This window comes from Felis catus, chromosome A1 (assembly GCF_018350175.1).
Source record: "Felis catus isolate Fca126 chromosome A1, F.catus_Fca126_mat1.0, whole genome shotgun sequence".
NCBI classification, from domain to species: Eukaryota; Metazoa; Chordata; class Mammalia; order Carnivora; family Felidae; genus Felis; species Felis catus.
The window spans coordinates 85548275-85564675 of record NC_058368.1 but is presented as its reverse complement, the minus strand read 5'-3'; the positions used below and the strand labels follow the sequence as shown (position 1 = coordinate 85564675).

The window sequence follows — 16401 nt, the reverse complement described above, 5'->3', positions numbered from 1 at the left end:
TTATGTGGGGCTCAAACCCACAAACCACAAGATCATGACCTGAGCCGAAGTCAGACACTGAACCAACTGAGCCACCCAGGTGCTCTTAGATGTATGTGTTTGTGAAACTTTATTATTATCAGGGTTTTGGAGATAACCACTTCTTTCCATGCTTAATGGTATAGAAACTTTTTTGTTTCTATATTAATATAGAAAACACACACTTCAAGTATTTTTCTTACTATTTTAATGGAGAAAGTTACTTTTGAGCATATTTTTCATTGCCTCAAGGACATCTTTATTCCTAAAGCTGTAGATTATAGGGTTGAATGTAGGTGTGAGGATGGTATAGAATATTGCCAAAGACTTGTCCTGGCCTGGAGTGTGGTATGATTTGGGTCTCATGTATGTGAAAATAAATGGCCCATAATACATTGTGACCACCATCATGTGGAAGGAACAGGTAGAAAATGACTTTTTCCGTGCTTCTGATGATTTCATTTGAAATACAGTAATGAGAATTTGGACATAAGAAGCAATGATTAGGGAGAAAGGGACAAGCAGAAAAATTAAGCCACTTACATAAATTCTTCGTTCATACAGTGTTGTGTCCACACAGGACAACTTCAACATGGCAGGGACTTCACAGAAAAAGTGATCAATAGCTCTTGAGGCACAGAAGGGAAAGTGGAGTGCATAAGCTGTGTGGACTATGGAGTTGACAGTCCCAATAAGCCAGGACCCTCTAGCCATGACAATGCAGACATAGTCATTCATAAGAATGGGATAGTGCAATGGATGACAGATGGCTACATAGCGATCATAAGACATTGCTGCCAGGAGAAGGCACTCGCCACCCAGGAGAGTGAGGGATAGAAATACCTGGAAGCCACAACCTACAAATGAAATAGTTCTGCTGCCTGACAGAAAGTCAGTGACCATTTTGGGAACAATGTTGGAAATATGCAAGATGTCCATAAAAGAGAGATGGCTCAGCAGGAAATACATCGGAGTGTGGAGTCTTGAGTCCCTGAGGATAAGGAGGATTATGACTGTGTTTTCTGTTACAGTCATAATAAAAATGATGAATATAAAGGAAAAGAAAACTAGACTTGATTGAGAAGAAGAGAAGAGTCCCAAAAGAATAAAATCACTGGTGAAAGTGTGATTTTCATGTCCCATCATGAACGTCTCTTTTTTTCCTAAAGTAGAAAATAAAATAGAGCTAAAATAGAGTAGTGTAAATATTAAACTCATTTACATTTAGGTGCACAATAAAATGAGAGTTAGTGATGCATATTTTGCAATTAAAGTTAATGGAATGTCAACCAGTTTTTGAAGTGGGCTTGTTTCACAACATGGTCATTTATTTGTTTGAATCAACTTATGATATTGAGTACATTGAGTGAGCTATTTACTCCATGTAGTCTCATAGTCTCAATTCCATATTCTTTATTTTGGTTCAATCTTTGTCAAGTGTCACCTTTTCCAGGAGACCTAACTGTAAACACTGTTTTCCCTTTCTTTCTTTCTTTCTTTCTTTCTTTCTTTCTTTCTTTCTTTCTTCTTTCTTTCTTTCTTTCTTTCTTTCTTTCTTTCTTTCTTCTTTCTTTCTCTTTCCTTCTTAATTGTGTTTCAAATTTTTATTTAAATTATAGTTATTTAACATATAATGTAATACTGGTTTCAGGAGTAGAAATTAGCGATTCAGCACTTACATATAACACCCAGTGCTCATGATAACAAGTGCTCTCTTATTGCCAATCACCCATTTAGCCCACTCTCTATTCACCTCCCCTCCAGCAACCCTCAGTCTGTTCTCTATATTTAGGAGTATTTTATGGTTTGCCTCCCTCTCTCTTTTTTTTCTCCTTCCCCTATGTTCATTGTTTTGTTTCTTAAATCCCACACATTGGTGAAATCATATAGTACTTGTGTTTCTCTGACTTACTTATCTTGCTTAGCATAATACACTCTAGCTCCAAGCACATCCTGGCAAATGGCAAGATTTCATTTTTTGAAGACTGAATGATATTCCATTATACTTATATGCCACATCTTCTTTATTCTTCAGCCAATGGAAATTTGGACTCTTTCCATAATTTATTTTTTTAAATTATTTTAATGTAATGTTTATTTATTTTTGAGAGAGAGAGAGAGAGAGATACAGAGCATGAGCAGGGGAGAGACAGAGAGAGAGGGAGACACAGAATCCAAAGCAGGCTTCAGGCTCTGAGCTGTCAGCACAGAGCCTGACAAGGGGCTTGAACTCACAAACTGTGAGATCATGACCTGAGGCAAAGTCGGACACCTAACCGACTGAGCCACCCAGGCGCCCCATCCATAATTTAAAATTTAAAATAAAACCCTAACTACCATATTTCTCCTCTGCTCTCTTTGATGTATTTTGCAAATCAAATTTCATCTTCTATATATTAAATAAACTTATGAAATACATTCCTGTTTATTGCAATTCTAACCCACCAGAACTTGAATTTCCCAATTGGAAACTTTCATTAGAACTCTGTATTAGATGAATGGCTAACACAATGCTTGGTAGGTTGTAGATGCTGAATAATATATTTTCAATACATGAGTAAATGAATATAATATGGAACTCAATTTTCTGTCTCATTTTTATCTGGATAAAACTTAAAGAAAATGAAATGTGTTATTTCTAAATTTTTCTAAAGTAATAAGTAATGAAATGCTACAAAAACTAGTTTAATCTATGTTTTCAATTTGAAATATCAGTATTTACATGTAAGTACATGAAAGTTTTATTCAATTAAATAAGTATATTTTATTTTAACTAGTTTTTTCAATTCCAGAAATTGAATTATATTTCATTAATTGTTTATATAGGGAATCATATTGTCTTCTAAATAATTATATTGTTTATATGTGGATACTGGCTATCTAACTGGTCCCTTTACTATTATGAGCAGAAACTGTATGTATGACCTACATACACGCATAAATAAATAAATAAAAATAAATAAATAATATGCCCACATACATACACACATATACACACACAATTTTACAATTTTGGAAAATACAGATGCAGATCATGAAAAATAAATAACAAATATAAAACAAGTTATTTGCCATCTTTAAAAACTATTCATAAGTTTGAATGAAAGGAGTTTTGGCTTTTACTTTGGGGATGCAAGCGTACAAATGTGTCCCTGATGAAATAGGAATAATTTGTATTTTTCTCTTTTATTTTACTACAGTGAATATTGAGATTCTTCATTAGGAAATAAGCCTCTTAATTCTATTTCAATGTCTTGGATTGTGAACACTGTGTTGCTATAATTTTTAAATATTAAAATATTAGCATTTGAGTGAAGTTTGCAGACATATGAATGTTTAAGTAGTTCACGCAGTTTTGACTGGTTTGACCTACAGCTCAAGAAAATTTTATATAGACATAGATTCAGATTTAAGGACAGCGATGATTTCCATGAACTGGTGGAACATAAGTAAGTCTCTAAAATCTATGAATCTTTCTGACAACTCAAATTCAATATATCCTTATCCAAAGCTGTTGAGTTTTTCCCACTCCCAAAACCTATTTTATCCTTCTGTTTTTCCTTTTTCCATTGATGATTTACTTTGTTCAACTCATTCCCATTCAAAAATCCATACTGAATTTTAGTGTTAGGAAGTATGGGTAATGTCTATTTTCTACAAAATTCCCATTATGAAGCAGTGCCTGGCCTATTGTAGGTTCTCAGTAAATGCTTATTAAAGGAATTTTTGACCATGGATTTGAAATCAAAAGTTTTCAACAATGCATCTATTATATTTACATTTTTAAAGAGTTTGTGCTGCCTCCACAAGAATGTCTGTATTTTGTCTTCCGATATTTGAAACACTCCATGATAAATTCCCTAACCGCTTCATCTTACTTTTACTTTCTTCTTTCCACTTCCATGGGGAATATGAAGTTTCTACAACCATTTTTTTAGGACTCTTTGTCTTACCAGTCAATCAGGAATTTGGACTATCCTCCATAAAGTTAGAATAGTAGATAAAATGATATCTTCTATGCCATTCAGAATGTCGAGTGAAATCTATCCTTGGATCCAAAATGCTATGCTCTAGTGGTGAGCTTCCTAACACGAAGATAAAAAATGGAGAAAACACATGTTACATACAGAGTAAATTCTTCCAAACATATGTAATTCTAATAAAAGTTACAGTCTCTTTCTCCCCACCTGCCATTAAATGTTTTATTTTTTTTGTATAATAATGCTAAATGTAATGAAGAAATGTAACATGCAGTTATATCTTCCTATATTCTAAAAGTTTGGAGACTAAAATGCTACTATTGAGGCACCTGGGTGGTTCAGTCAGTTAAGTGGCCAACTTCAGCTCAGGTCATGATCTCGCAGTTCATGGGTTTAAGCCCCACATCGGGCTCTGTGCTGACACCTCAGAGCCTGGAACCTGCTTTGGATTCTGCATCTCCCTCTCTCTTTGCCCCTCCCCTGCTCATGTTCTGTCTCTTTCTGTCTCAAAAATAAACATTTTTAAGAAATTAAAAATATAGAAAATCCTAGTATCATTAGATGCCATTTTTGTTTAACTATAAACACTGTTGTATTCCAATCTTTCTTCCCAGGTATGTGAAAGGCCTCCATACTGTTTACCCAGTGAGTTCACTACACTTAAATTATTTCTACTATTTTACAATTATCAAGATTTTCAAATGCATCGTGAATCCATTAATTTTGACTTAACAGGATTCAAAAATATTTTTTCATTTCTCTGACATATCTATCAGTATATAAATAAATCATTTCAAATATTTCTTTAAATTTAAAGGAATTTACATTTAAAGAAAGAAATCAATAATATCAATAAGGCTACACATTTATTCAATGATATATATACTCTGACACTGCATCTTTAAAGTTTTGACTGTAAGACAAAAGACAAAAGCAACCAGTCATTTCTTCTAAAAAATATTTCTTTTGAAAAGTGTTTGATATAGAAACCCTGGGTAATAGTAAGTCTAATATACACACTTATACTTTATACTAAATGACCACACTGCTTTTATTTTTTGATGTAATCTAAAAAAACACAAAACCTTACAATCTCAATGACCCAATTGATCTAGCAATTATAAGTTCTATCATAAAACTTCAGTTATCAGACTTACATGGTTGCTGTGCAACTGGTTCCAATTCAGTGGTTGTTACTGATTATTCACACAACTGTAACAGAATATTTTATTGAAGATGAAAAAGTCTGACAATGATATTCCTAAATATGGATGGAATAAAATCATTGCTTATTTAAAGGACTTGACATGGAAAATATATGCCATAAATGTATGATAGACATGATTTTGCCTAGGAATATGTATGTTACTGACCCAAATAATTATATTAAGAAAGTATCAATATAAATCTAAAATCTCCATGATTTAAAGAGATAAACAAGAAAATTTAATGTGAATACAGTATTTTTAAAATATGTCACATCATGTCTTATTATAATACAACACATCAATCACACATAAAATTGTATCTGATTTTAATTTTTATCAAAATGGATGATAATGGTACATGCTTCACAGGGTTGTTCTGAAGATTAAATTTGACATCACATAAAATAACATGTACACACACACAGAACAGACCTTAGTATATAGTAGTTACACAGAAATCAATGCTTATTACTGTTGTTTCATTATTTTTTCTAAAATTACTATATTACCATTTCTATCATTTCTTTATTATTACTATTGTTATTATTTCTTGATATTTTAAATAAGCATTTAAGCTATCATATACTAGAAAAAGAGAGTGTGATATTCAGCATATGAAGGAATATAACTGAGTAAAGAAATAAAATTCGATGTGGTGAATCAGAACTATATTGTGCACCAGTACCTGGTGAAATTGGTTTGAGGCTCTCTGGGAGAAACAGAAATGCGTTATGTTGAACAATAGTATGTGGTTTGCTTCCCACCCATATACACACATACAGATGTGCGTGGGGGAGCAAAGCAATGTTCCTTATTATGAAATCAGTCAGCTGAGCTGTTCACAAATTTATTTTATACTAGCCATTTGACATTATAATTAACTTTTTTTTCCTCTTGACTTTTCAGGACACAAAAACATACGCCAAAGAATCATTGCAAGGTGATTTTACATCTATTCCATTTTGCTTTCATAACCCATTTAAGGGAGTCCTGTGAGGATATTCTCACATCGACATCAGATTCATCATGCCCAACACGAACTGCCAAAGTTCGATGAAACATGTACCACCATTGGTACCACCATTTACAATAGCCCAAGCCAGAAATCTGAAAAAAGTTATCCCAAATTGTCTTTATCTCTGCACTCTTCCTTATGAAAATTATCATCTCCCACCTGTTCTACTTGTGTAAATGATTCCCCTGGGTTATTCCTTCTCACAGTGCTACATACCATGTGTGGTCATGGTGACTCTAAAATATCAATTCTATCCTTTTTAAATGAAATGTCTAAATCTGTACTACTTCAGTACCATCCACATGTGACCACATGCTTCACAACTCTTCTTGAAGTCAGTAGAGTGTGCCTGATAAAGTACACTTTGGACAATGACAGTGAAAGAGTGTTGGGATCAGAAGCACACACTCATTCCTTTATCCCATGAATTTCATATACATGTAATAATGTGTACTCCTGCATTCATTCTGGATGTGTTGTACAGGAAATAAAATACAGGAGTTCAGGAGCAGAAACTTGTGAGCCCACAGGCAGCTTATTATTCATAATGATAATGTGTGAATATTAATGAAAAGTAACTCACCAAATTATTAAAAAAAATAATTTGGGAAGGGAAAAGGCAAGAGGTTTCCCTGTGATTCTTTCTTGTTATCTTTAACATTCCTATTGGGTCATACATTTTGGGGGTAAGGGATCTAGGATAATTCCAGTATGTTTATTCAAAATGTATAGTACATGCTTTTATGACATAGAAACTCAAATGATTATGATATTGTGAAGATAATTGACATAAACGTCTGATTCCAATTTCTCCTTCCCCATAAATACATTTTTTGTTTAGTCCAGTTTATTCTTTTTGCAACACAGTTTTGAGCATTGCATATAAGTTGCTGGGTTACAATGCATACAGATTTGATCCCGGGTGCACTAAAAAAAATATGAAACAACCAACCAAATAATCAAACAAAGGAAAACACAAATCTCCCTATAAATTGTGAAACAGGCAACCAAATAATCAAACAAAGGAAAACACAAATCTCCCTATAAATTGTGAAACAGGCAACCAAATAATCAAACAAAGGAAAACACAAATCTCCCTATCTCGAGCTCCCATTTCCACTGAAACTACAGCATTGATACTTATATATCCTTGCCTTCTTGCAGCTTTGTCACACCCATATTCTTTCTTCCACATCTACAGTCTTCCCCTCCATTTCTAAGGTCTTTGCAGTCTTCCAGTATCTAAGGTTTCATGTAAAAATATCCTTTTGTGGGTATTTTTTCTCTTTAGTTTATTCTTCCTTGCTTCTCTTTATTGCTTAGAACTGGCCAGCTCTGACAGTTCATCTTATTTGAGCCACAGTTTCACTGTCCGAGTTTATGTTTGCTCTATGTACCCTGAATGATTTACTCATCCTTTTCTTACCTGGTTCCTAATTTTACCCCAGGGTCCTCTTCTCTCACCTCATTAAACATTACCAATTTCACACCACCCAGGACAGAACACTGTTGATGAGTTCTTTCACATCTAACACACTGGGCTCACTGGTTCCCCAGAGGCTTCCAACAAGTCCCACCTCTTTGGTGTCTAACCATTTCTCACAGCATTCATGTGTCTGCTTCAATGTCACTTCTTCTATAGTGAGAGGCATGGGGTGATGCCTCAATCTGGGAATTTGCATCAAAGTACCTGAAATATAGGTACTTTGGGGGAAGTTGGATAAATGGTTTGAGAGGACCAAGGAGACACAGGAAGGACACCTACCACCTTGACGTCCTGTGTCATGTAGCTTCTGGAAGAGAAAATAACCACCCTTTGATAGGTGACATAGGTCTCTAGGAGACAGCTGGGAGAGGAAGTGAAGGGTACATGAGGAAATTCTTTGTGTGGAGTGGGGTGGGGTCACAGAGATAGACAGGCATTCCTCAGGGAACAGCAGAAGAATCCTGGTGTCAGAGACAGAAGGGAAATAGTCTGATTCAGACTGATTAAACAAAGTGAGATCAAGCATTTGTTAATTAAAAAAATCCCACCTTTCTAAACCCTTCCCCATTACACCCTCTCTTCTTAGCATATTTTATTCCTATTCTTCAGGGCCTGAGAGCATACTGTCTGCTAAAGGAACTGTGTTTGGTCTGTCTCTTACATTTGATAAAAATTCTAGGGAAGGCCACTAGGCTGACCTCACTTGTTGCAGCGTTGAGAGTCTCCTGCATGTTTGCGAAGTCAATGAATGAACCTACTTATCATTCAGGCAGCCTACTACAGAGACATACATAAAAAGATCTGTTTCATCTAAGTAATGATGATTATTTTTATTCTTGGTGGATTCATAAGTCAACTAAATGGGTAACAAATAACTAAATATAAAAGTAAACATAACAAAAAAAAATCAGTTAATTTATTGGTCTTACACCTAATTATTATGTCAAGTATACAATAATGAGCATTTATGAATGGTGGACCCTATTTAAGCATCTAGTATTGATTAGCATCTTACAGTTATTAATTGTTTATAATTGGAGATCTGTATGGTCTCACAGAGATTAGACAACATGCCCCAATTATAACCAAGGGTTTAAGTCCTGAAATTCTGGTGTGAGAACTCACATTCAAATGTGAAGACCATTTTCCACAGTAATTGTTAATCTATTTTAACCCAACAAAGTGGCTTCATTGGACAACATCTTGTTCTTTAGGAAGGGAAAGGTTAGTTAAGTTCCATGGATTTCTGTGTTGTGTATGAGGGGATGTCCACCCCTACTTGCATAACTGTACTGGAAGCTATTTAAAATCAAACAATTGAGTTCAGATCTCTGTGAAGGGAACCATGAATTCAGCCCCAATATACTTCCCTTCCTTTTTCAAAAAATGCAAATATTGAATGTACCTCTCAGATTATGGTAATCATTAAAATGAAAACATGAAAGTGAAATGTTAAGCAAAATACACAGAGTAATTAATGAATTAAAGACATTTTATGTTTACTTTTATTGTTATATACAGTTATTTCATTATGTTCAACTATTTTTACTCCACTTGAATGAAGGATTAACTAATGTATGAATCTAAAAGTTTTTACAGATATAAAATATATAACAAAATTACCTTTGTATCAAAGTATGACTATATTGAGGAGCACAAACAAGGTTTAAACTACAATAAAAGGGTAAAGATCAAGTAGAAATGCTGAGGGGCACCTGGGTGGCTCAGTTGGTTAAGCATCCGACTTTGGCTCAGGTCATGATTTCACTGTATGTGGGTTGGAGCCCCATGTTGGGCTCTGTGCTGACAGCTCAGAGCCTGGAGCTTGATTCAGATTATGTGTCTCCCTTCCTGCCCCTCCCCCTATCGTGTTCTCTGTGTGTGTCTCTCTCAAAAATAAATAAATATATTTAAAAACAAATTAGAAATGCTGAAGCATGGCATTCAGGTTTGGAAAAAATTCCTCAAGTAACCCTTCTTCTAAAGTCTATAGGTGCCATTTCCAAAGTGCCACAGCAGTTTGTAAAACAGGAACTTTCCATTCTCCTTGACATTTTCTTTTCTAGATTATTTGTCTTTTTTGGTTAATGAGAAAGAGACTATAAGACTTCGGAAATTGCTATAAATGTGTTGTGAAAGATAGGATTCAGATTAAGCAAAAATGGGAAAAGTAAGAAAGTAAACTTTTAAATGTGTTGTGTTAAACTACTGTCTCAAAGTTAATTTTGTATTTTATTGTTAGGTCTCTGGAGAGCACATAAATACAAAGTTGCAAATTCAGAGATATATTAATAAATTTCTATATATTTATAATTATTTCCTTTGAAAAAAACAACAACCTATTGTGGCACCTGTGTGGCTCAGTTGGTTAAGTGTCCAACTTTGGCTCAGGTCATGATCTCATGGTTCATGAGTTCAAGCCCTGCATCGGGCTCTGTGCTGACAGCTCAGAGCCTGGAACCCGCTTCAGATTCTCTCTCCCTCTCTTGTTCTGCCCTTTCCTCACTCATACTCTGTCTCCCTCTCTCAAAAATAAACATTAAAAAAATGCGTTGAATAGAAAAACCAACAACCTCTTTAAAAGTGCCAAATTTCTTTCCTGAAAATCATTGCAGCTATATAATCATTTAACATTAAAACACAAGGAATATTTAGTGAACACACACCAAAACCTTAAATTCTGTAACCTATTTCTTATTCTTCAGTAGGCAAAAATTACCTGCTGCAGAAAAAATGTATCTGATTTTCAAGATATAATTTCGCCAATGGAATTGAAATATTATGTTATGATGAATAATTAAAATAAATATACAAATAAATGTACAATTGAAGACCAATGGGCATAGTCAAAGAGTTGTATTACATAAATATCCATTTTAATTAAAATAGTCTTTGAAAACTGAAGAGAGAAAGATTGTAATAAAAATAAAATAATAACAAGAAATGCAAATATAATGTTTCAAAATTCCAAATAATTCTATAAATGTCATACACTATTTACTAGCAATCCATGAAATTATTTTTGCTTTGGAAGTATCTACATATTTGTTTTTCTAATGATGAAAATTTATAGTTCACTAAAGAAGATACATACATAAGCAATAGGGTAACACAAAATTTCTAGGAATCATTACACATTAGATAAATGCAAAATGAAAGTTTCTTGAGTTACCCCATACTAGAATATGTAAAATGAAAAAGGTTGACATTACCCATAATTGTCATTTGGAACAAATAGTACTCTTGTGATTTGTTGGTGGAAATGCAAAATTGAACAACCATTTTGTAAAACTATTTACTAAAAATTTGTCTGGCATTTACCAAATAAAATAAAAACACTTATCACAAAAGAAAGGTTAATAGCAGTTTTAGTCATAAAATTTCCAGACTGAAGATAGCTCACATGTTCATAAAAAAGCAGTGAATAACAAACAGTAATGTATTCAGAGATGGAAATATTATTTATAAACAAAAAGAGAATGAAAGAGGACATGAATGAAAGAGGACAGATCAAAACCAACACCACAGAAATACAAACAATTATCAGAGACCACTATGAAAAATTATATTCCAATAAACTGGACAACCTGGAGGAAATGGACAAATTTCTAGACACCCACACACTACTAAAACTCAAATGGGAAGAAACAGAAAATTTGAACAGACCCATAACCAATGAAAAAACTGAACCGGTTATCAAAAATCCCCTAACAACTGTAAGAGTCCTGGGCTAGATGGCTTCCCAGGGTAATTCTACCAGACATTTAAAGCAGAGTTAATACCTATCCTTCTCAAGCTGTTCCAGAAAATAGAAATGGAAGGAAAACTTCTAGACTCATTCTATGAAGCCAGCACTACCTTGATTCCCAAATCAGACAAGGACCACAATAAAAATGAGAATTACAGGCCAATATACCTCATGAACTTGGATGCAAAAATTCTCAACAGGATACTAGCAAATCAAATTCAACAGCATATAAAAAGAATTATTCACCATGATCAACTGAGGTTCATTCCTGCACTGTAGGGCTGGCTCAATATTCACAAATCAATCACTGTGATACATAACATTAATAGAAGAAAGGATAAGAACCATATGATCCTTTCAATAGATGCAGAAAATGCATTTGACAAAATGCAGCATCCTTTCTTAGGAAAAACCCTCAAGAAAGTCGGGATACAAGGAACATACATTAACATCAGAAAAGCCATATATGAACAGCCCACAGCTAATATCATCCTCAGTGGGGAAAAAACTGAGAGATTTTTCCCTAAGATCAGGAACACATCAGGGATATCCACTCTCACCACTGTTGTTTAACATAGTGTTGGAAGTCCTAGCCTCAGCAAGCAGACAACAAAATGAAATGAAAGGCATCCAAACTGGCAAATAAAAAGTCAAACTTTAACTTTTCACAGATGATATGATATTCTACATGGAAAACCCAAAAGACTCCACCAAAAAGCAGGTAGAATTGATACATGAAATCAGCAAAGTTGCAGGATACAAATTCAATGTACAGAAATTGGTTGCATTTCTATACGCCAATAATGAAGTAACAGATAGAGAAATCAAGAAATCAATCCCATTTACAATTGCACCAAGAAACATAAGATACCTAGGAATAAACCTAACTAAAATATAAAAGATCTTTTTGCTGAAAACTATAGAAAACTTCTTAAGGAAATTGAAGAATACACAAAGAAATGGAAATACATTCCATGCTCATGGATTGGAAGAACAAATACTGTTAAAATGTCAATACTTCCCAAAGCAATCTACACATTCAATGCAATCCCAATCAAAATTGCACCAGCATTCTTGTCAAAACTATAACAAAAAATCCTAAAATTTAGATGTGAGCACAAAAGACCTCGAATAGACCTCGAATAGAAAAGAAAAGACCTCAAATAGAAATTATGTTGACGAAGAAAACCAAAGTGGGAGGCATCACAATACCAGGCTTTAGCTTAAACGACAAAGCTGTAATCATCATGATAGTATGGTACTGGCACAAGAACAGACACATAGACCAATGGAATAGAATAGAGAATTCGGAACTGGACCCCCAAAAGTATGGTCATCTAATCCTTGACAAAGCAGGATAGAGTATCCAATGGAAAAAAATGTAAGCTCTTTAGTAAATGGTGCTGGGAGAACTGAACAGCAACATTCAGAAGAATGAAATGGGACAACTTTCTTATACCATACACAAAAGTAAACTCAAAATGGATGAAAGACCTAAATGTTAGACAGGAAAACATCAAAACCCTAGAGGAGAAAACAGGCAACAACCTCTTTGTCCTCAGCCACAGCAATTTCTTGCTTGACACATCTCCAAAGGCAAGGGAATTAAAGCAAAAAGGAACTATTGGGACCTCATCAAGATAAAAAAAGCTTCTGCACTGCAAAGGAAACAATGAACAAAACTAAAAGGCAACCAATAGAATGGAAAAGATATTTGCAAATGACATATCAGATAAAGGGTTAGTATCCAAAATCTATAAAGAAGTTACCAAACTCAACACCCAAAAAACAAATAACCTAGTGAAGAAATGGGCAGAAGACATGAATAGACACTTTTCCAAAAAAGACATCCAGATGGCCAACAGACACATGAAAAGATGGTCAACATTATTCATAAGGGAAATACAAATCAAAGCCATTCTGAGATACCACCTTACACCAGTCAGAGTGGCTAAAATGAACAACTCAGGAAACAACAGATGCTGGCGAGGATCTAGAGAAATGGGAACCCTCTTGCACTTTTGGTGGTAATGCAAACTGTTGGAGCCGCTCTGGAAAACAGTGTGGAGGTTCCTCAAAAAAAAAAAAAAAAAAATAGAACTACCTTAGGATCCAGCAATTGCACTACCAGGAACTTAGTCAACAAATACAGGAATGTGATTCATAGGAGCACATGTACCCCTTTGTTTATGGAAGTGTTTTCAACAATAGCCAAATTATGGGAAAAGCACAAATGTCCACCAACTGCTAAATGGATAAAGAAAATGTGGTTTATATATACAATGGAATATTATTCGGCAATGAGAAAGAATGAAATCTGGCCATTTGCAGCAACGTGGGTGGAACTGGAGGGTATTAGGCTAAGTGAAATAAGTCAGTCAGAGAAAGACAGATATCATGTGTTTTCCTTCATATGTGGAACTTGAGAAACTTAACAGAAGACCATGGGGGAAGAGAAAGGAAAAAATAGTGTCAAACAGAGAGGGAGGGAGGCAAACCATAAGAGACTCTTAAATACAGATAACAAACTGAGGGTTGACGGAGGGGTAGGCGATGGGAAAAATGGGTGATAGCCACTGAGGAGGGCACTTGTTGGAATGAGCACTGGGTTCTATATGTAAGTAATGAATCATGGGAATCTACCCCCAAAACCAAGAGCACAATATATATAGTCTATGTTAGCTAACTTGACAATAAACTGTATATAAACTGTATAAATATATAAATATTTATTATAAGTATATAAATATGTATATATCTTCTACAAGTTTTATGTATTTTGTTTCATATTTATTTCATTTCTAATTTATTTGAAAAATTTTATAAAAATTATAGAAGCTAGTATATACATTGCTTTTTAAAAATAATTATTCACTCTTTAAATAATTCATCCTCATAATTTTATACAGACACACACAAACACACATACAAATGGCTGATGTTGTTGGTACAAAATGAACAAATCTTTTAGGATCTCTGAAAGAAAAAAAAAATCTCCCAGCTCAAGTTAGGACAGCTGACTGGGATACACAATCTTCACTAACAGCAGAAAACATAAAATGTTACAATCATTAGGTCAAAGGTATTTTAGAAAGTTATAGACCTTATAGGACTATAACCTTAAGGCTTAACCATATCTGCAGGATTGTCTGACTTCAGTCTCATGTGAACCAAGAAGGTTTTACTGTTTACTTTATTTTTGGAATCCTCCCTTTTAAGTTATTTATAAATGAAGTAGATGTACATGGGCTCCCAGGGCAGAAATTGAACCCATATTGTGAGATTAGCTGACTTGGTAATGGTAAAGTTTGGCTTTCCTGAGAGCACATGATCAGGGCCCACAAACATTAAAAGTTGAAAATCCCCTTTCTTTTATCAATGTATAACATATATTTTACTTACAGTGCCTCAATCATTTATTCTTATTACTGAGGTCCAAAGTCTACAACAAAAATACTATGACAATATCTGAAAGCAGGACAAATGGAAATTTTAATGAATTTACCATGTATAAATGAAATAGTTAAAAAAAAAGCAGCACAAACTGGCCAACTGAGAGCAATATACATTAATATAACACAAGTTTCAAAATCTGGATTCATTTTGGCTGCTGCCAATTTTGCAAATGAGTCCCACTATAGATGTCCCAGAAAATGTTTCTCCAGCCACTTTTTCAAAGCCCCCTTGACTTCTTTATTCCTCACACTATATATAAGAGGGTTCAACACAGGTGTAAAGATGGTGTAAAAAGCAGAGACCACCTTGTCATGGGCCACTGTACAGTAGGATTTGGGCCGCATGTAGGTGAATATGAGAGTGCCATAGAAGAGCCCCACGACAGCCAGGTGAGAGGAGCAGGTGGCAAAGGCTTTCTTTCGAGCTGCAGTGGACCTCATGTTGAGCACAGCAGCCAGGATGAGACTGTAGGAAGCCAAAATGATAGACAGAGGGATCAAGAGCATCAGGATGCAGCACACATACATGAAAAACTCAAAAAATGTAGTGTCTGCACATGCAAGGCGAACCAGCGAGGGTGCCTCACAGAAGAAGTGGTTGATTTCCCGAGAATGGCAGTAAGGGAAGCTCAGAGTGGTGCCAGCTTGCATCAGCCCATCTACCCCTCCCAGAAGCCAGGAGCCTGTGGTCATGTTCAAGCAGAGCTTCTGATTCATGAGGATGGGGTAGCGCAGGGGGTGACATATGGCCACATATCGGTCATATGCCATGGCAGCTAAGAGGAAGCACTCGCCCCCTCCCAGAGTCAGAAACAGGAATATCTGGGCCCCACAGCCAGCAGGAGAGATGGATCTGGTGTCCATTAGGTAGTTGGCTGCCATTTTGGGGACTATGGTGGAGACAAGCATCACATCCATGAGGGAGAGCTGGCTAAGCAAGAAGTACATGGGCATGTGCAGTCGGGGGTCCTCATAGATGAGCACAATCAAGAGGGCATTGCCCATCAGGGAGGAAAGGAAGACCATGAGCACCATGGAAAAGAGGAACAGATGGGTCTGAGTGTGGTTAAAGAGTCCCAGAAGAATGAAGTTTGTGTCTGTGGTGTTATTTGCATCTTCCATGGCTCCAGTCATGCCTGGAAGACAAGGAATGATTAGGAAAAGAGAGGTGTTTGAAAGGAAGCTTATGCATTTTCTTAAGAAGACATGGTCAAATGATGTAAAAATAAATGAGATCTGGAAGAATAATTATGTCTCTAGCCTTTCATTTCCTGACAAGACATTTGCCTTACCTCCTATCATACATCTCTGCTGTTATTTCACAATATTTTTTTCCAAAAATTGGATAACAAGTATACATTGCAGTGCACATTACATTTCTATTATTTCTGTATATTTTGTTGGTATGCCACACATAATTTACTCACGGTGTTGGTAAATATTATGCCTTCCTAGTTTTCTAATGCCTGGGTACTTCTGTGTTGGAAGAGC

At 35.2% G+C, this 16401-nt stretch overlaps 2 protein-coding genes across 2 annotated transcripts; both read right to left on the bottom strand.

Annotated features, from left to right (window-relative positions):
• Positions 1-225: 225 nt before the first annotated feature.
• LOC101082797 (olfactory receptor 2AJ1-like) lies at positions 226-1164 on the bottom strand. The gene has a single exon (XM_003980574.3). The coding sequence runs from the start codon at positions 1162-1164 to the stop codon at positions 226-228; it is 939 nt and encodes a 312-aa protein (XP_003980623.2).
• Positions 1165-14356: 13192 nt separating this feature from the next.
• Positions 14357-16154, bottom strand: LOC101089917 (olfactory receptor 2T33). The gene is made up of 2 exons (XM_045053656.1): positions 15117-16154; positions 14357-14376 (listed from the first exon to the last, which is right to left on the bottom strand). The coding sequence occupies exons 1-2, from the start codon at positions 16042-16044 to the stop codon at positions 14357-14359; spliced, it is 948 nt and encodes a 315-aa protein (XP_044909591.1). The 5' UTR covers positions 16045-16154.
• Between the last annotated feature and the right edge of the window lie 247 nt (positions 16155-16401).